The sequence below is a fragment of the Petaurus breviceps genome, unplaced genomic scaffold, assembly GCF_028583685.1.
Source record: "Petaurus breviceps papuanus isolate PSGF00001 unplaced genomic scaffold, PetGlider_PUasm1.0 490, whole genome shotgun sequence".
Lineage (NCBI taxonomy): Eukaryota > Metazoa > Chordata > Mammalia > Diprotodontia > Petauridae > Petaurus > Petaurus breviceps.
Window position 1 is genome coordinate 30,026,688 of NW_027186352.1, and position 21,390 is coordinate 30,048,077.

Below are 21,390 nucleotides of genomic sequence, written 5' to 3' on the forward strand. Positions count from 1 at the left end.
GGTAGATGCTGTTGTGATTAATAAAATGAGAAATCACAGGAAATGTCATGGGATTCATGAGTGCCTTTTGTCATTACACATTTTTGTAACAATAGATGTTATTAATATAACTACCCAAGTTGTAGAGACAAATTTAGACCGATTTCGAATAAAAAAGCCTTCCTAACCATTAGACTTACTGAGAAATGGAAAGAACTGTCTCTGGATATAGTGAGCTCCCCTTTTTGGGAAGTCTTAAAATCGAGGTTGTTCTAGAGGTAATGTTCTGGGAGATATCCTAACTAAGTTCTGTGTTTCTGAAATGTAGACCATGAAACATTTTTATATTATAAAGTGATCTCATGACTAGAAATGTTTGTTAGCAAATTATCTATTCTAATACCTCCTTTTTTTAGCTGAGGGGACCAAGCCCCAGAGAAAGGAAATGACTTGTTCAAGGTCACAAAGTTAGGAGATGGCAAAGACAGGACTGAGCACAAGTGTTCTGGCTCCAAGTCCACATTTCTTTCCATTTGATCATCCTACACCTCCAAAAAAGTAAAATGACCTAGGGAAGTTATGGACCTTGCCTTAAAGGAAAGGAAATTTCTTTTATAAGAAGTAAAAATTACTTCTGCTTTCCACAAAATACTTTAACCACTTCATTTTTTTTAATTGCAAATGATTTTCCATTCCATGGGAGATTTTAAATATGAAGCATTCAGAATTCTATCCTCTTATCCTACACACACACACACACACACACACACACACACACACACACACACACATTATAAATTTATATATTGTACATATATTTTCTAGGGGAAACCAAAGGAAAAGGAGTCTATAATCCTAAGTGTTAGTCTTATTTCTTATACTAAGTATTTGTGTGACCTTGTGCACATTGGTTAAATTCAATTTCTTTATCTTGAAAACAAGAGAGTTGGATTAGAAGCTCTCTAAGGAAATCAGAGTAATTACTGAAGAATATTCAAAACTTTTTAAGCTATCTAATAAGAGGCCTTCATTTGTTAGGATTTTATTTGTCAGTGGCACTTCGAGGAGACCTTGCAATTAAACAAAACAGTTGCCCACATCCCAGCTCCTATCCCAAAGCAGAGTTCAGAAACTTACCTCCACAAGACGGTTGGTGTGCTCACGAAATATAGCAGCATATTCTTTCATTTCCTTTTCCCTCCCATTCTTGGCTGCTTCAATGAGAACCAAAAGTGGGACTGTTGTGTCCAAGAAAGAGTCTGACACGTGGTCAATAATGGCCTTGCGGAGCTGTAGCAAAGGAAAAAATAAGACACCACCCTTTTGGTTAGGCTTTAGTTTGTATTCTGTAAACTGAGCAAGTTATAATGTCACATTAAAGGAATCATGGGATGCAGAACTAGAAATGACCTTGAACAGCTCCTATCTTTGGGCTTTTGCATTGACTCTCCTCCTTGAAATGCATTCTCTCCTTTAATATTCCTATTATTCAAAATTCAGATTGTTACATTCTACATTTAGGATCTCCTGATCTCCTCAAGTGACAAAGGACATTCTTCAACAAAAAAATCAAGTAAATAGCTTGTAATAATTGTGTGTGTATATGTGTATTATTACATATGTTTAATATATATGTCTGGGTGTGAAGAGAAAGAAAGAGAGAAGGAGAGGAGGAGGAGAGAGAGAGAGAGAGAGAGACAGAGAGAGAGAGAGAGAGAGAGAGAGAGAGAGAGAGAGAGCGAGAGAGAGAGAGAGAGAGAGAGAGAGAGAGAGAGAGAGAGAGAGAGAGAGAGACAGAGAGAGAGAGAGAGAGAGAGAGAGAGAGAGAGAGAGAGAGAGAGAGAGAGAGAGAGACAGAGAGAGAGAGACAGAGAGAGAGACAGAGAGAGAGAGAGAGACAGAGAGAGAGACAGAGAGAGACAGAGAGAGACAGAGAGAGACAGAGAGACAAAGAGAGACAGAGAGAGAGAGAGAGACAGAGAGAGAACAATATGACAGTTGAATAGAGAATAAACTAGAGTGGGTAAAAGACAAGGCAGGGAGAAAAACCGACAGGCTGTTATAATGGCCCAGATGTGAGATGATTACAGCCTACCCCAGGGTAGTGGCAATGTCAGAGGAGAGAAGACTTGTTCAAGAGATGTTGCAGCTGGCCTCAGCCACAGTCTGGCTAGCAGGGGGTAGAGTGAGTTATCAAGATGGCAGCTAAGTGACTCTGAGCATGGTGGTATCTTTGATAGTGATAGGAAAACTCAAAAGAGGACAGGGCTTTGGGGTGAAAAGATACTGGATTGAGTTTAAGATGTCGAAAGAACATTCAGTTTGAGATGGGAGCAAGAGAGGTTAAGTATAGAAAAAGATATCTATGAATCATCATAAAAGATGAGAATTGAAAGCATGAGGGCTGATGGGATGGCCAAGTGAGAGCAAAGTGAGGAAGGTGAAATACTATTAAGGGAAAGGGCATTTTCCCTCACAATAGATTATTGTCCAAGAAAGATAACAGACAATAAATAATAGATATAACAAGTTTCATTATCCCCATTTACAGAAGAGAAAACTGAATGTCAGAAAAGTGAAATGAACCATCCAGGGTCATCTAGGTGGATCTTTTGTGCTGGGACTGGAGCCCAGGGTTTCTGACTCTTTTTACTATACCCCATTGTCTCCCTAGACCAAGTAGTCTCCATGACATGAGAATAAGGACAGCTGCAGCATGTAAAACTATCCTGCGAAGATGTGAAGTGTTCCCTGAAGAAGACTGTAAATTCAACTGTAAATTCACAACTATATGATTGTTCTTCAAAAACCCATATTTTCTTCCATGTTATGTTTAACTCAGAGGTCAGATTGTAAGTTAGAGCATCCCTATTTTCCAAAAAACCTCCAGCATTAAAATGTTTACCCACTTATGTACACATGAATCTACATCATGTATTTTCATAATTGCAAAATTACAAAATGTTTTCTACCTTGTTGGAGGAGCTGACAATAAATTTTGATTAGCTAAATTGTAGACTTCATGGTAATTAAACCAACTGAGATCACCGATTATGCCAGTTGATAACAGATTAATAGAGCAAGGAGAATAATAAATGAGCCTGATGTCCAATTTTATCCATTTACATTAATTGTTCTTGCACTCCCAGCTTAAATTATTAAACAAGTCGAACATTCTGCTACAAATTAGTTCTTTTAAATTAGATTTCATGTAAGCTCATAAGTGACAGTCAGGCAATTACCCAGCTCCACAGATATTTGCCGAGTTCTAAACCCACCCATGTAAAAATGAATACATTTGATTCATATAATGTTGAGCTCGGTAAGAGAATCAAACAAGATAGTATCAGAGTTTCTTTGTTAGCAGCATTGACAACAAAAATTCCCAAAAGCATTGGGGACCAGCCTCCTCATTGAATTTAACCATTTTTACTTACAAAACAGTCATCTTCCAGAACAACATATATGTGTGTGTATATGTATATATGTAAATGTTTGTATATATGTGTATGTGGCTATATTTCTTTATATCCATGTATATAATATTTATATATAGTATGAATAAATATATAAAAACGTGCTTCTATATTTTATTTATGCATATACATTATATACATGTGTCTGCACATATATGTAATAATGTTTAAAACAAGGCAAACTAAATCTAGCCCTGAGAACATAAAAGCTAGTTAAGTGTCCACAGGGCTGGGGACAAAGGAATTCTTTGCCTATCGGACTTTCCAAGTAACATTTCATAAGATCAGAGGTCTAGAATTGCAAAGGATCCCAGAGACCATCTATTCCAATTTTCTCATTTGACAAAAATAAAGAAACTGAGACTAGAGTTTAATCTAAAAATCACCTCAGCATCTACTTTGTACCAAGGACTATGCTAAGTAAGGAGGTAGCTGGTGGTGCAGTGGGTAGAGCAATGGGCCTGGAATCTGGAAGACCTGAATTCAAATTTAACTTCAGACACTTATTGGCTATGAGACCTTGGGCAAGTGTCTTAACTTTTGTTTGACTTAGTTTACTCATATGTAAAATAAGGAAAATAACATTCTCTCTTTCACAGAAGTATCATGAGGATCAAATGAGATAATATTTTTCAAACAATTAGCTCTGTGACTGGTACATTTCGGTGCTATATAAATAAGTATTATCTTTTCTGTTACAAAGACAAAAATGAGACGGCCTCTGACTTCAATTTAGTTACAAACCGATAACTGTTCAACAGATGCATACTTTATTGATCTGGTTTCTCCCTCAAAATGTAGAGATCAAAAATCCTCCATCCCTTCTCATTCCCAGCGTGTCTCCCCATTAATCCCCCAATACTTGTGAATCTACTCAATGCATGGAAGCTTTCCCAAAGCTTCTTAATGTTCAATTCCTACTTAACATGGGCAGCTAGGGGGTAGCTACATGCCTTGGAGGACAGAGCACTGCACCTAAAGTCAGGAAAACCTAAGATTAAATCCTGTATCAGACAGTTAGTAGCTATGTGACCCTGGGTAAATCACTTCATTTCTGTTTTCCTTAATCCATTGGAGAAAGAAAGTACAAACTACTGTGCTTTCTCAAGAAAATGCCATGGACCATGGTCTGTGGGGTCATGAAGAGTTGGACATGACTGAATGAACAACATGGGCACTTAGACTATGCAGATACTCTCTCTGTCTCTCCTCAGGTGACCACACAATATTTTTTTCTAGTCATACATTTTCTAAATAATATCCCTTCTTCATCCTCTCACATCCCAGCCCATCTATGCCCGACTGGCATCCATCAGCAATAAGACCAACCACAATGGTTTTTGGTTGTATAGGGATTACAGAGCTTCACTATCTGCAAAAATATGACTTCATCAAGGGAAAATTAGTAATGAAGATTAGTGTTTTTGGCAGTAAGAAGTTTAGAGTTATAATATTTATATATATACGTATATATATATATATATATATAATTTATACACTAACGTACCAAGGATGAATAAACAGAGAATAAAGATGAAAAGAGGAAGAAGGAAGAGAATAGAAATTAGAAAAGGAAAAAGGGAAGTAGAAAAAGGAAGAGGAGTAAGGAGAGGGAGAGGAGGAGATTTATATAGTACTTTAACATTTAGAAAGTGCTTTTCTTTCTAGTTAATTAGTTCTATTTTATGTATGGGTAAATTGATGGTCAGAGAAGTCAAGTGTCAGATATCCCACAGGGAGCGGCAGTGTCAGGATTTGTACCCAGATCACCTGACTGGAAAACCAGGGCTCTTTTCTTCTGTACCGCTTTAATTTTATGAAGACAAACATTTATTTTGCATGTCTGCTGTGTGCAGGGAAATGTGCAGAGTGGAGGATAGAAGTTTATCTAAGATACAATCATTGCTGCCAAGAAACTTGAATCCCGGTATGGTCATTAGAGAGAGTCTCAGAGAGCTACAATAGGAATTAGTCAAATATAAAATTAATATCTGCATAACATCTTAGAGGAAAGATTGCTTAATGACAGTGCAGCAGGGAATACTTGCCAGATATAGTAGTATCTGAGTTGGATTTTGAAGAAATATATGTTTCCTTCTTTCACCGGAGACATGGGGATTTATGGGTACACAGTATTATATATGCTGTCAGATACAATCAGTGTTCCGATGGTTACATTGATTTTATTTTTCTTTTAAAATTTTCCTTTTTAAACTTCATTGTAAGAGAAGGGTCACTGGGTATTAAGGAAAGGGCATGTCTTGAAATGTATGTGATAAAAAACAAAAGACATCAATAAAATGAGAAGAAAGAAGAGACACAAAGAAAAGCTTTAGGATACCTGAAGTCTAGTACTTGGTAGGGCACCACAATGGGGCGTGGGGTAGGGACTCAGGGCCTGGGCAGGCTTATCTGGGGCAGTCTCAAAAGAAATGTAGTCTAGTAGATATTTTCTAATTTTAACAAATAACTTTTGTTCATTAGTTTCTGAGCTCAGTTATTCTTATAGAACTTTAGAAATCTAAATGTTGTCAGCACTTTCTGGAGTCCTGGGCCAAAGCCTTGGTCATCCTGCCTTGTTAATATACTGGCCATCACCTCTTCCTATCTTTTTTTTTTCTACAGTCTCTTCCCTGCTTGACTTTTCCATCCCTCTTTCATTCCCTAACCACTTCTTCCCTGACTTTCACTTAACCCTTCTGGGAAAGTCTTTAGAGTTAAAATCACAATGCTGGGTATCTAAACAGTAAATCCTGACATACAGATAATCCACCATTAATTCCCAAAGAAGCTTTTTACTCAAAATCTTGACAATAGTATATTGTCAAGCAAGTATAGAATCCATTCCCATGCCAGGGGTGGTGCTTAGTAGACAATAGAAATATGGCAAAGGATTAGAAAGAGAATTAGAATGCCTTAAGCAGAATAAACTCATGGAATGATCTGTTACAACACACTCCTAATTCTGTTTGGAAAGCGGCTGAGCTTGCCAACATAATTCCCAAAGCCAGCATCATGGATGCTGAATCTGACTTACCATATACACTCTGCTATCTGTTCTGACATTATGGATTTGGAATGTGCTATCACCACCACCCACTCATCTCCAAATCAAAAAGAATTTCTCTAAATGATACTCAACTCATCCCAATCAATCTTATCTTATTTCCCTGATCCAGTGACATATTTCATTCAATTTGTGGGCTGTATAATCTGTAGCGAAGGGTCAGATTCCAGAAGTGATAATCTATGGGTTCCATGGCACCAACAAGGCAAACCAGCATGTCCAGGCTGGCATTTATCTTTGCCACTTCTCTGTAGAGCAGGGGGTTCTTCCTTTTATTTTTTTCTCTTTCTGTCATGGTCTCTTTCAACAATCTGTTGAAACTTATGGACCTCTTCTCAGAATATAATACCAATAGTACAATTACCAATAACCTCATTGCATAGATGAGGAAAATGAGGCTCAAAGAGACTAAATCACATGTATATGTCAATACATTCTATAAGTGTGGAAGACAGTAATTGAAATTCAGTTTCTTTTGACTTAAAAGTTCAGTGATCTTTCCATTCCGTTCACATTTTAATGTGAATACCATTTTCTCCATTTTACAGACAAGGAATCTAAGATTGAGAAGTGACATTTCTTCCCCAGGGTCATAGAATCATAGAAATAATTGTAGAAGGGAATCATCTAGAATAACACCAGCACATTGAGGCTACAAAGGTGGAAGAAGGACAAGTTAATTATCCAAGGTTCCATCAGAGGAGAGATTCAAATCCAGGTCTTTTAACTTTAGAACTCATACTCATTCATAAAGCTATGAAATATCTGAGGTGAAATTTGAATCTGACTCCTGGGTTCAGAGTGGATAGAGTACCAGGCCTGGGGTCAAGAAGATAATCTTCCTGAGTTCAAATCTGACCTCAGACACTTACTGGCTGTGTGTCCCTGAGCAAGTCACTTTACCCTGTATGCCTTAGTTTCCTAATCTGTAAAATGAATTTGATAAAACAGTGGCAAACCAATCCAGTATCTTTGCTAAGAACACCCCAAGCGGGGTCACAAAGAGTCGGACACAAGTGAGATGACTGAACAAAAACAACAAAATCTGACTCAACTCCCAGTGTCCTTCCTTCTGTCCCATCCTGCCTCTGACAAATATATGATGGTAAGTATGAAAACTAAGTACCTAACCCTTACAAGGAAGGAGGGATGCTGAGCAGTTCCATCAGTTACCTTGGCTTCTACCCAAACTCCTATTGTATTTGCCATTTATCTTTACCCACATTTGTACTTTGAATTTCTAACGGTGTATTTCAGACTGTCGAGTTCTTGAATTGTTCTAAGAAAACCTTTTGATTGTTTTTAGTGAAATTATTTTTCCATATTACAAGGTAGTTGAGCATAAATGTATAAACAACATGTATGTATATGTATTCATTTATGTGAATGTGTATTTACCCAAATGTGTATAGAGAGATACATGTATCTCTATACAGTACATATATGCATAAATCTACATACATTGCAAGTGCATATATAGGAAAACATGCATAAATAGCTTTATAACAGGTGTATGTAAATATGTATATATAGTATATGCACACATATATGTAAATATGTTTGTGTATGTGAGTACATATAAATAGATATAGATACATTCCAAATGAAATGAAGTCTTTCTTTGTAAAATTTCCCTTTGAATCTCAAAAGAATCTCATCCTGTAGCAGGCTAGAGGAGGGGCACAGAAGAAACAAATGAGCAGAGAGTTGAGGCAAGGAAGTTAAAGTGTCCAAGACAATGGTAGAAAAGCTTATATTCTGGTGGTAATCTAGGAGTGAGATGTACAGTCATCACAAGAATTCTTCATGGAGACTCCTATTGTAGCCTTTGTGGAAACTGAGGCTGAAAAAGGTAAATAGATTATCCCAGAAATAGGATTCACAGGGGTGGCTTACATAGTGAATAGAGCACCATCCCTGGAGTCAGGAGGACCTGAGTTCAAATTTGGCCTCAGACACTTAACTCTTACTAGCTGTGTGACCTTGGGCAAGTCACTTCATCCCAATTGTCCTGCCCTCCCCCCTCCAAAAAGAAAAACCAAAGCAACAAAAAAAGAAATAGGATTCACACATTGATCTCACTCTCCCTTAGCCCATATATCCAATTAGATGACAAACCATAAAATCTCTAGGTTCACAAATACCTTTCTCAATCTATTGTCACTATTTCCATGTTCCACACTATGCTTCAGGCTCCTATACTCTGGAATACTACAAACAATCCACTGCTAAATTGCTTCAATACTTTCATTTCACCTCTTTTATTCATTCTGTACTCAACTACCAAAACAACTTTCCCTAAGTACTATTCTGACCACTTCATTCCCATCCTTCATAACCATCCATGGCTGCATAGCACCTCAAATCTTAAATAGAGTCCCCTCTGATCAGTATTCATAGACCTTCATAATCTGACTCTATGTACATTTGCACACATCTCATTCATCACTTCTTTTCCCATGATCTCCAGGTAAGGCTGACCTTCTCATTGTCACCTATGAAACAACTCCCCTCTATTTGCCACTGAAATGACTAAATCACTTCCAGAAGCTTTCTCCTTCCTCCTATGTGGCTCTTAGAATCCCCTGTTCCTTTTGAGACTTGGGCCAACCACTACTTTTTCCATGAAATCTTTCCTTATATACTCAACCTAGTTTCCAAAATGATATTGTATTTATTTTGCATATTGATTGTGTATGCTATAAACACATATAGATACATATGGACATATAAGTTTTTCCGCATGTGTGTGTGTGTGTGTGTGTGTGTGTGTGCTGTTTTCTTCTATAAAATGTAAGCTCACGGAGGCCAAGGATTATTTCATTTTTGTATTTATACCACAAATTCCTAGCACAATACTAGGTACATAGCAGATGTTTGAGAAATAAGCTTACTAAATCAATGTCTTCTCACCAGTAAAGTCCATCATCCCTTCAAATTGTTAAATATTAGAAACAGATAGTGTTTCACCAATGAGAATGACATTGAATAAGATGTTTGCCATCTAATTTACTGCTTCCCTTAAAGAACTCTAGGCCTCTCAGTGTGGCCTGTCGCTAAACTCTCCTCTATGTTGCCTCCTAGAGCATAGGGGCTGTCCTGTCTTTCTTTTAGTATCTCCAGTGCTTAGCACAGATCTTAGCACTTGGCAAGCACTTAATAAATATTTTTTTCATTAATTCATTTCCCAAAAGATGTAGTAAGAAGATGTCATCAAACAATACACAAAAGAAGCAATCATACAACATGAATAATGTTCTAAAACATATGCAATAGAAGAATCAAAATAATTCTATGCTTCCACTTATGACTAGCCAACTGGCTCAGATGATGAAAGACAGGAATAACCTACATAGCAAGAGTTGAGGAACGGTGGGCACACCAATGCATTGTTGGTAGAACTGGGAATTGCTTGAATCATTACACTAAGAAAGTAACAAAGCGTCCTTACTCTGACACAGAGGTCTCACTGGTAGGTATGCTATATCCAAATGAGATAAATGACAAAAAAAGGAACCCCCTTAAGGACCAAAAAATATTATGTAAACATTTTTCTTTTTTCAAAGCAAAGAGCTGGGAATCAAAATAGATAACCAATAAAATAAGGAATGGCTAAAAAAAAACAACCCTATTAATCATTAACAAAATGAGATGAAATAATGAACATATTGCAGATCAAGAATGATGGGAAGATTAGTATGAACTATGGAAAAAGAAGTAAGCAGAATCAAGAAAACAATATATACAATAATACCACATAGAACATAAGAAACAAAACAATTAAAACTGAAATGATAATTACCAAGCTTGGCCCCAAAGAAAACATATGAGGGAGGACTTCATTCCTTTATTTGCAGAAGTAAAAGACAATGGATTGCTATTAATGCATATAATGTCTGACTTCTTATATGGGTTGGTTAATTTTGCTGAACTATTTTGGCTTATTCTTTATTACAAAGAATGACTCTCTTGGTTGAAGGGGGATGCAATTAGAAATGGGAGTGATTTTAAATAAAAGATTGATAAAAGTGTATTTTAAAATGATTGCTTCTTTGAGAGTTTGAATGAGTCTGACTCCAAAAACCAAGCTCTTTCCCCTAATACCTAAGGACAATCACCTAGGAAATGTAATGTTGACACATAGTACAGCCCTCAAAGGGTAACAAAGGATCTTTGGCTTTAGAACTCAAAGTGAATGAACATAGATAATACCTAGCATAAAACCCTCTCTCTGTGTCTCTTTTTTCTTTTTTGCTTTTTGTAGGGCAGTTGGGGTTAAGTGACTTTTCCAAGGTCTCAGGGGTAGTTTTTGTATTAAGTGGCGGAGGCTAGATTTGAACTCAGGTCCTCCTGATTCCAGGGAGGGGGTGCTTTATTCACTGTACCACCTAGCTACCCCTATAAAACCCTCTTTTACACATAGAGAAACTATTTGACAAATTTCACATACATAGTAATAGCAGGTATGAATTTCAACCCAAAGCTTTAGGCTCTATGACTTTGTTTTCCATTTTTTTTTCTCAATAGAATTGTTCTCAGAAATTCCCTTCAAGAAATTCATCATCTATTTTAGTCTTTGTAATCAAATAAATGAACGCTCCTGTGATAAGGTTAATGAAGAAAGACTCAGATGAGGCAGAGGAAGGAAACTTGAAAGAGCAGGGGATATAATAATGGAAATGTCTATATTACTTCAAGATATACCAAGCCCTTTCTTCCAGCAAGCTTAGGAAGTCAGCGAGGGAGTAGGAATTTCTTCTTCTCTCACCCAAAGAAATGGCATTAGTGCTTCTTATGTAACAGCACAGATACAAATATCATGGAGAGAAGGGGTAGTGTTTTCTTCCGATGGGTAATGAATAAGGATTTGGAAGATGATTCTGAGAAACAAATGGATATACTTAGCCAAGAGTTATAGAGGTTGAGATGACTCATATTGTTGTCCTAAGTAACATTTTTTATAGTCAATATCTTGGAAAGGATGGGGCTCTGAGAGGCATATGGAGGCAGCAAAGGGCCCAGGTAGTTTTTTGAGAAATCAGAGGGAGACTCCCCTGAGATGGTATCACCAGATCAGGGCTTAAGGAGGCCACCGAAAGGAATGGAGGTTGCTTGCACTAATACTTACATATCTACTAAGAAAGTTATATTGGTAAACTGAGGCTGGTTGAATCATATGTCAAAAATTACAACATTTTAGAGTTTAGAAGGAATCTCAATGGCCATTTGGTCAAACCTGCATACTAAATAGAATATCTTTTAGAACATTCCCAAGAAATAGTCCCTCAATCTTTGCTTGAAAACCTCCAGTAAGAGAAAATGATCTGCCTTCTAACTAAATTAGCCTGTTCCACCTGTGAACAGATATACTTGTTATAAAGTCATCTGGGGCTTGGTTTGGATTAGTCCGGTTGGGGGAAGTTTCCCCACTGCCATATCAAGTTGATTTCTGTCTCTCTTAACAAAGAGATTCTTCCATTGATCCCTTCTTAGCTCCCTAGGGCCAAGCAGAAAAAAATCTAATCTTCTTTCCACATAAGTCATTCAAATCTTTGAAGGCAGAAATGGCACCCACTAAACCAAATCTTTTCATCATCATGTTAAATATACCAGGTCCCTCAAAGATTCTCAAGCGACCTACAATCCTGATTGCCCTGCTCTAAAGGTTCTGTCTCTGACTTGTCAATTCCAGAGGTGCTGGAAGGCTTACATGAGGTAATGGCTACACCTTGGGCTTTGTAAACCTTAAAGATCTATGCAAATGTTAGGTGATTGTGGTTGTGATTGTCATCCTACAGTCAGCAGATCTCCAGTGCCATGATGATTTTACTCCCCGAATCTCCTACTGTGCTAATGTTGAGTTCAGTGTCTATAGAGGAATACTGCAATGCTGGGATATGCATTACAACCTAACTCTCCAGAACAAACACACACATCTTTTTAAGTTAAATCTGCATTCCTGGCACTATCCTAAGCCTAGACAATAAAGACAAAACAAGACGATCAATCAAAGTCTGATTTATAGTGACCGGGAATTTCTGAAGTGTAAATGGTCACAATAAATATTTAACTATCAGCTCTTGATTGCTGGCTCCAGCACAACCATGCTCAATCCCTTCCTAAAATGAACAACCATAATGAAACCCAAGGCTTCAGGTATAGTCTGAGAAGTATAATATATATAGGCTCTCATTCTGGACCTCATGAATCTCAATGCAGCCTAGAAAACAGCAGTTTGGGGGAGACCACTGAGATGATTTTGATTCATTTTGAACCAACTGTTCGCTCATACCCTAATTTAAAAAATTCTTACTGGATAAAAGAAAACATGAGATGAGGTAAGGATTGTAACCAGAATAAACCCAGGAGAGCCTGGTAGTATGAGTAAAGGTATAGAAAGTAAAATGTTGAGACTTGGTTTTTTTCTCCTAATTGTTTATCAGAATCATTTTTGCCAACTCACTCCTTTCCCATATGGAAGAAGATGTCACTCTTATCTTTAACTTTTCTTTGTAAGTTGTTCCATAAAATTTATTTAGAGTTCATTTCTTCTGAGGAGAGAATAATAAACATGCCTCCCTCTCTGACACCATAGGCTTACAGGTGGAAATTTTCGTTTTACTGCCTTTGTTCTCGCAAGTTTCCCATCTATTTCTGATCTCTTTCTTCTCTGTCAGTATCATAAGAAAAGCCACTTATTTTTTTTTATTCAAAGGACTGAAGTGGTTGATGGACATCTTGAGAAATATTTCTAGGAATAATTCTATGTGAAGTGCTAGATTAAGTTAGGAAGATGGAAATGAAAATCTTTGCTCAGATACTAACTATATTTTCCTCAGCAAATCTCAACTTGTCCTCCCCAGTAAGCTAATCTATATAATGGCAATAAATATAATATCTACCTTGTGACACTGTGAGGATTAAATGAGACATCTGCAAACTGCTTTGCAAACCTTAAAGTGATACGTAAATGCTTATTATTATTATTAATTATTGCCATTAAAGGCATGCATTAGTTACAAGGAGGAAGCATGACCTCATCAAGAATAGCCATGCCAAATGAAACACATTTCCTTTTTTTTGACAAGGTTACTAAATTGGAAGATTAGAACAACACTCTGGATATGGATTACTTGGGTTAGCAGAAAGACTTTGATAATTCAGAGTTTTATTGTTGGTATATGCCACGGGTGGGTAGCCTAGGACCTCGAGGCCACTTGACTTAGAGGACCACACATGGCCTCAAGGACACAAGCTCCCCACTCCTGGTATATATGGAGAGTTTTGAACTAGACAATAATACAGGTAGATGGTGTCAGTCCTGGGTGAATGTCTGGCCTCACAGTAGAGTTGTTAATAAATCAATGTCAACATGAAAGAGATACCAGTTGTGAATCACAAGGATCTGTTCCTGGCCCTATACTAACATTTTTATCAATGACTTGGACAAAGGCACAGATATTATACTCATCATATTTGAAAATTACATAAAACTAATACATTGGATGACAGATCTGGCTTCCAAAGGACTCTTGATAGGTTAGAATATAGGGTAGGGTCTAATGAGATGAAATTCAACAGGGATCAATGGAGAGACTTGCATGTGAGTTCAAAAATCAATTTCCCAAGTACAGGATGGAAGGGACATTTTAGGAAGCAGCTTGGGTTGTTTTGTTTTCTTCTTTTGTTTTTGTATTTAAAGTTTGAGGATTTTTACTGTACTGAAAACTCAATATGAATCAGCAATGTGATGTGACAGCAAAAAGCTGATATGAACTTGGGCTACATGAAGAAAACATGATTTATGAATTAAGGAAATGACAAGCCCTTTGTCTTCAGCCCTAGTCATACAACATGTGAATAATAGGAACAATTTAAGAAAGGCATTGATTATTTGGAGCATGTCCAGAAGATGGCCATAAGGATAGCGAAGGGCCTTGAGTACATGCCATACGAGAGTTACTTAAAGGCATTCAGGATGTCCATCCTGGACAAGGGAGGACTCTCAGGAAACAGAAGAGCTGTTTTCCGGTAGGAAAGTTCCTTCATATGGAAGAGAGGTCAGTCTTGTTCTCCCACTTGGTCCCAGAAGGCAAGTCCAGGAGAGACGGTTGCAAGTTCAAAAGGCTGCATGGCATAAAGGGCAGAGTTCTGGGCTTGAATGAGCATCTATGTAATGCTGATCAAATCATTTAATCTTTCTGAGCCTCAGTTTTCTTCTCTGTTAAAGGAAAGTGTACAGCCAGATAACCTAGGAGGTCCCTGCCAGCAGCGCTATATCTCTGGTCCTTTAAACTTGTGATTCAAAAGGCAAATATAGGCTTGAAGCTGGAAGCAGGGGGTGGTAGTGGGGGTGGAGCAGTCAACTTCTTAACAATTCCAGATGTCTGAAACTGGAATAGGCAACTCTGGGTTGGGGTTCTTCTTCACTGGAGATGCTCTGGCAGAGACTGGATATCTACTTGTCTTGTATGTTGCAAAGATGATTCCTTTTATGTGTGTGTTGGCTAGGATGACTATAGAGATCCCTTACTATTCTAATTATTAGATTATGTATTTTGATGTCATTATGCTATTATGACTAGTGGCATGATAAATAAAATAAATGACTTGATTTTTTGAGATAACTAAGTCCCATAAGGCAACATGGCATGATGTGTAGCAGCCAAGAAAAGCTGAATTCAAATCCTGACTCATATACTTATTAGCTCTGGGATGCTGGGCCAGTCAATTACCCTCCATAGGCCTCAGTTTCCTCAACCGTAAAAGGAGGGGGTTATGCCCTCTAAATTCTCTTCCAACTATAAATTTGTAATCCTTTGTTTTCTTTTACTTAGACGAGGTGGATCAAAAGCAAGAGAGAAATGTTTCATCTGCACGTATGTTATCCACTTTCCCATTGTCCCTCTCATCTCATCTCCTCCCCCTTTTTCTTCTCTCACCTGTCTACGCAGATCTCTGGTCTTTTTGCACATGTTATCTATTGCAATATTTAGGGCATTACTCCTTTCCTTCTTCCCAGCCTGTAAGAAAACAGAAGATGAAAAACTGTCATCAGAAACCGAATCTAATTACTACCTTGTTGTTAGCAATTTTCTTTCCCCCAACCCTGCCCAACCCCCATCGGTCGTAATTAATAGCTTGGCATTTCAACCTACGAACATGTTGCATAAGATATATGAACATCTTGTTTAAGAGAGGTGGAATCAGGATTGATGGGCACATTGGTTTGTTCTTTGAGGGGCCACGGCGTGGATGCAACAGTGCCAGGGTCCGTTCAGCAAACAGGCTCTATATAGAATGCTACTCCACGGCTCCCAGTGTGCCAGCTTGTTTGTTACCCGCTAAGCCGAGCAATTAGCTTAAAAGCACCAGAGGCCCAATTTGTCACCTTCTGTGGGAGTTTCTGAAAGGAGGGATTTTAATTTGTTGTGCAATGGATGCCGAGACATATTGGAGCTTTGTCGAACACCAAGTAAAATATGAAGTGTGAACCTTGACCATGGATGTGGCTGAAAAGATTCTAAGAACAAATTGTTTCCAGGGACGACATAAAACAGTCTGAGGGCTTCACTAGACTACCCAAAGGCCATGTTTCCCTTCTGTTTCTGTGGCAATGGACTTCAATATGGATTTTTTTTTAAAACAAGGCAATTGGGGTTAAGTGACTTGCCCAGGGTTAAACAGCTAGAGTCAAGTGTGTGAGGCTAGATTTGAACTTGGGTCCTCCTGACTCCAGGGCTGGTGCTTTGTCCATTGTGCCACCTAGTTGCCCTTCAACATGGATTTTTAAGGACTGAGTTTGAATTCTAGTTTTACCATTTGCTAACTATGGGACACTGGACAAAAATCCCTTGCTCTATGACATACCCGAAATATGGCTCAATGCCATATCTGAAAAAATAAAAAAGAAGGAATTTCATGACATGGCTTTGGAAGTATCTTTCCATTCTAGATCCAAATGAAGCCAATAATCATTCAATAAGAGTCTAAAAGGTGCTAGGTAACATTCTAGGAGTTCATGAAATAGGAAAAAACAAATGGAAATAGGAAAAAACAAATGAAAATAGGTCCTACCCATTCTAATGGCGGCGGTGGGGGGCATTGTTCTAGTGGTTCATGTAGACTATAGTTTTCCCTTCTACATCATGGGGATTAGGGGCATGGCACCCCCCACAATCTGGAAAATCTGCATAAAATGTTTTGGCCCTCCCTTCATGCCAGAGAAGTCTGAATTATTATGGCACTAAAGGTAAAATATATCAAAATATACAATACTATACATATTCTCTATGCATTTCTGAGTTTCTAGACTTCTTTGGTGCTATCTACTGGCCTTCATGTGTCTTCTGCAGCTTCTGCAAAACTCTCCCCGAGTCCCCTCAATTTCTTACTCTAACCCATGATATATTGAAACTCCAATGGGGAAAGTCTTGATGTGAAGAGATAACTGTATTTGTGCCCAGTCTGTGGTAGGGCCTTCTGAGTTCATATTGGTCTGATCAGCCACCATCAGACACAGTCTACCTAACATAGTGATATCATTTTGGTCTTCTTTGCCAACAAAGGACAACAACCAAACACTAATTGACTTCTGAAATCTTTCCAATCAGAAGAATTTATTAGTTTGCTTTTTGTTTTCTCATTTTATTTTTAACTTAAATCCTGAAGCCCGTGAAGGGAAAATAACCTTGATCTGTAGTGTCGTGTGTGTGTGTGTGTGTGTGTGTGTGTGTGTGTGTGTGTGTGGGTGGGTGGGTGGGTATGTGTGTTTAAGTTTTCTGGGCAAATACTGAGTTGAAACTGAGACTTTTTTTCTGGTGATATTTAGCATGAAAGAGATGGAAATGACCATTATGTGATTCACTTTCTTAAAATGGCTTCTCTTTAAATTAATAGGCTGAGAATGGTCCTTGGGAGGAGACCTTGAAAGTAAGAAAGAGAAATTTAAGGAGCCAGTGACTAGGAACTGGCCATTGAGACAGCATCTACTTTTTTTCCCACGGAACAGAGAGCATTATTCCAGGCTCCAAGAAGTGATTTTTTTTCTGAAAGGCTTCTTAGAGACCATGTAATATAATTCGCTTATTTTATACATTTGAAAACTGAGGCTAGAGACGTGAAGAGATTTGCTTAAGTTCACACAGGCAGAGTGCAGCTAGGATACGAATCTAGTTTCTGTGATGGCAAAGCTAATAGTCTATCCATAACACCATTGAGTTAGAGTAGAAAAATCTAAGCTCAATTCCAACCTCTTACTAGGAGCAGAGGTTCAAAAGCACAGAATTTAAGGGTCCTCAGAGGTGACCTTGTCTAACCTTCTCATTTACAGATGAGTGCAAAGAGAATCAGAATGAGTGAGTGTCTAAAGTCACACAGGTCATAAGGGCCAAAGCTAGGATTGGAACCCAGATTCTTTAACTCCAAGTTGTTCTCTCTTCATGTATCTCCTTGGAATAAATGACTCCATTTTGCAACTGAATTCATCTCCCTAGGCCTCAGTTTTATCATCTATAATGTGAGGGAGGTGGCAGAGATGACATTTATGGGTCTCTCTAGCTTGGAATCCTATGGAGGGAGGGAAAAAAGCATCCTTCCTATACATGCCCTAGAGCATATCGTGATGCCTCAAGCACAAAGCCATTCAGAGTGCGTTAGGTCTTGAAGCTGGGATTAAAGGTACAATTGAAGAAGGAATCAGAGACAGAGGGCAAAGGAAATACTCCTTTTCATTCCCCACCAGCTCCATTCTTTGGATTCCATCATCAAAATTCCGCCCTCGCCACCCCCGCAAAAAGCTCCTCTCCAAGAAACTTATCAGAAAGACTGGCACTCATGCCTCATCAGCATTCTCATTGGCCTCTGTTCCTCTAAATGGGGTTCTCAAGGGAGGACCAAGACACCTACTCCCCAGATCCCTTTTTATAGATGGCTCAGAAGTCCCTCCGACTCTTCATTTCCCACCAGATTATAGTCTTTGGAATCAACTCCACTATCATCATGACCCTGTGTTGGCTATCTCCTGCCCTCCCTGCTTTCTCCAACTTCTTCTATGTGGGCTTTGCCACTCCCCATAAACTTAGCACAATACCTGAAAGACAGTAGGCACTTAATAAGTGTTTATTGTATTGTAAGATTGTAGTAAACTAGATGTCACAGTGGATAGAGAGTCAGGCCTGAAATCAGGAATACCCAGGTTCAAATCTGGCCTGAGATACTTGCTAGCTGTGTGACCCTGGCAAGTCATTGATCCCTGTTTGCCTCAGTTTCCTCATATGTAAAATGAGCTGGAGAGTAAAATGGCAAAACCCTCTTGCATCTCTGCCAAAATGCAGTAAGAAAACTTTTGATATGACTGAAATGACTAAACAGCAATTAAATCAGGACCACAAGGGACCCCAAAGCAAAAGTCTTTCTAAGATGAATCTCATAGGATAGTTTATTTAAAAGGGAATGTGTTTTAGAGGTAATTTTGCATAGCCCCCATCATTTATAGCTGAGGAAATTGAGTCTATTCAGGGAGTCAATAAAAGAGGTCAGGTTCAGACTGAGGTCTTCTGCCTCAAAATCCAATGTCTTCTCTGCTTCAAGGTCCTATGCATAAGAGTCTATTAAATCGCATGTCCTGTCACTGAAAGACCACATTCTTCATAGAAAAGATGATGTGACAGAGGGAAAAGGCTGCTGATCTGGGGCCAACAGAGCTCTATGTTAAAATTCCACCTTTAATGGCTACTGCTTGTGTAATCTTGAGTAAGACACATACCTCACTGAATCTCAGTCTCCTCATCTGTAAAAAAAGGTCTGCAATTAACAATGCCACCCTTAGACTGAGAACAAAACCCTTTGTATGGAAGGGACATGTGTGCAGAGTGTAGGTGAGAGGGGTCATCAGCTGTCAGAAACATCTCAGTGGAAGTCTCTGATGCATGTTGCTAGTTGCTGATGCCAGACTAATGCTGTTCCTTCAGAAACGAAATTAATATTCTTTAGCATTATCTGTTTAGTGCTGAGAGGGACCTTAGGGGTCATTGAATCCAATAACCTTGTTTATCAATTAAAGAAACTGAGGTCCATAGAAGTAAAGTGACTTTCCCAAGGCTACCCAGGTAATAAGCATTAAGGCAAGATCCAATCCAAGACTTCTGACTCTGAGACCACTGCCCTGTACATTATACCACACTACCTCCGCCCTTCTCTCTAGTCCTAGACCCTCTTCCCAAACCAGTCTGAAAAGGAACGCAAGCAGCCCTCAGGGGCACAAGCACATGAAGTCATTGCACAGAAGAAATGTATGCCAATCCTTCAAACACTCCTGTTTTTAGCACACTTGATATCTTCTGCATTGTGATTCATCAATACTGCTAAAAGGCAGCAGTGTTATTAGACGCGGCAGTGGGCACACAAGGCGGCAACAGAAAAAGCTTTAATAAGGACTGATGATGATTTCCCAGCCCGGGCCTAGGTTCTTTACAGGGTTGGGAACATCTTCCCTTTAAACACTGGCTCTTCACAGGACACATTTATTTCTTCCTTCCTACATTCCTCCTCTTCTCATTCAGTATTTAGACTGCTATCTTTTGTTTTATTCCCTACCCAGCTTGTTCAGAATTCGGTTGCCAGGTTCTCCCCTCCCATTCATTTTGCATAATATAAAACTAAACACCATATGCTGGAAAAACCCTGGATCCCAAGTCAGAGGACCAAGGCCCAGATCTGTTCTCCAACACTTATTATTCATGTGAGATCATGGGTAAGTAAGTCACTTAACAGCCTCTGGTCTCAATTCCCTCAACAATCCATCAATACAGCCACATTGATTATAGACTACCATATACCAGGCCCTCTGCTCATCTGTAAAATGGGTACTGTCCAAGGTCCCATTCAGGTCATGATTTCTCAGCCTCTAATCCAATTCAGTTCAACCTCATTTCAGTCTCAACATTGTGCTGGGTGCTAGGAATACAAAGAAAAATGAAAGAATCCTTGCCCTTAGGGGGATTACAATCAAATGAAATGGAATGACAGGAGGAATAGTTATTTACATAAAATCTTTCAACATTTAATAGCTAGCTTTCATTTATAAAGCACTTCTTAATTTACAAATTGTTTTGTATCTTATCTCATTTGATCCTCAGAAAATCCATGAGAGGGGAGAACTACTGTTATTTCCATTTTACATGAGAGGAAACTGAGGCAGAAAGATGGTAAGTGGCTTACTAAGTAAAGGTCATGTAGCTATTAATGTCTGCAGGAATATTTCAGCTCAAATCTTCCTTCCTCCAGGTCCAGCAGTCTGTCCACTCGACCACACATCAAAACATTTACAAATATTTCATAAAGTAATGAAGTTTGAGAAAGGAAGTCTATCAGATGCCTTTTTCTAATAAATTCTATGATTCTATAAATCCAAGTATTCAATTTTGTGATCAAAGAGGATTATAGGCTCGTATATTTAGAGCTAGAAAGAATCTTGAAGGATGTTGAATATAAGGCCATGATTTTACAAATGAGGAAACTGAGATTCAAAAAATTAACCAACTTACCCAGAGTCATACAGCTAGAAAATATCAGAGGCAGAATTTGAACTCAGGTCCTGAATCTAAGTCCAGAACTCTATCCAAAATACCTTCAGAGAAAAGTTCTAACAAAAACTGTGTAAAACAAAAATTCATTTAAACTCAACAAATTTACTATGTTCCCATTATGTTCAGGGTCAGCTAGGTGGCACAAGGGATAGAAAGTCAGGCCTAGAGTCAGGGAGACTCATATTCCTGAGTTCAAATCTCAGAAACTTACAAACTATGTGACCCTAGGCAAATCATTTAATCCTGTTCACCTCAGTTTCCTCATCTGTAAAATGAGATG

The 21,390-nt window shown here is 38.4% G+C and overlaps 1 protein-coding gene across 3 annotated transcripts in view; it reads right to left on the minus strand.

The window, feature by feature from the left end:
* Positions 1 to 21,390, minus strand: part of CTNNA3 (catenin alpha 3) — a 2,053,326-nt gene that overhangs the window by 1,006,120 nt on the left and 1,025,816 nt on the right. For all 3 annotated transcript variants that reach the window (XM_069101886.1, XM_069101885.1, XM_069101888.1), the window contains exons 8-9: positions 15,465 to 15,545; positions 1,117 to 1,269 (exon numbers count right to left, since the gene is read on the minus strand). In XM_069101886.1, the coding sequence (XP_068957987.1) occupies positions 1,117 to 1,269; positions 15,465 to 15,545 (234 nt within the window). The remainder of the gene's footprint in view (positions 1 to 1,116; positions 1,270 to 15,464; positions 15,546 to 21,390) is intronic.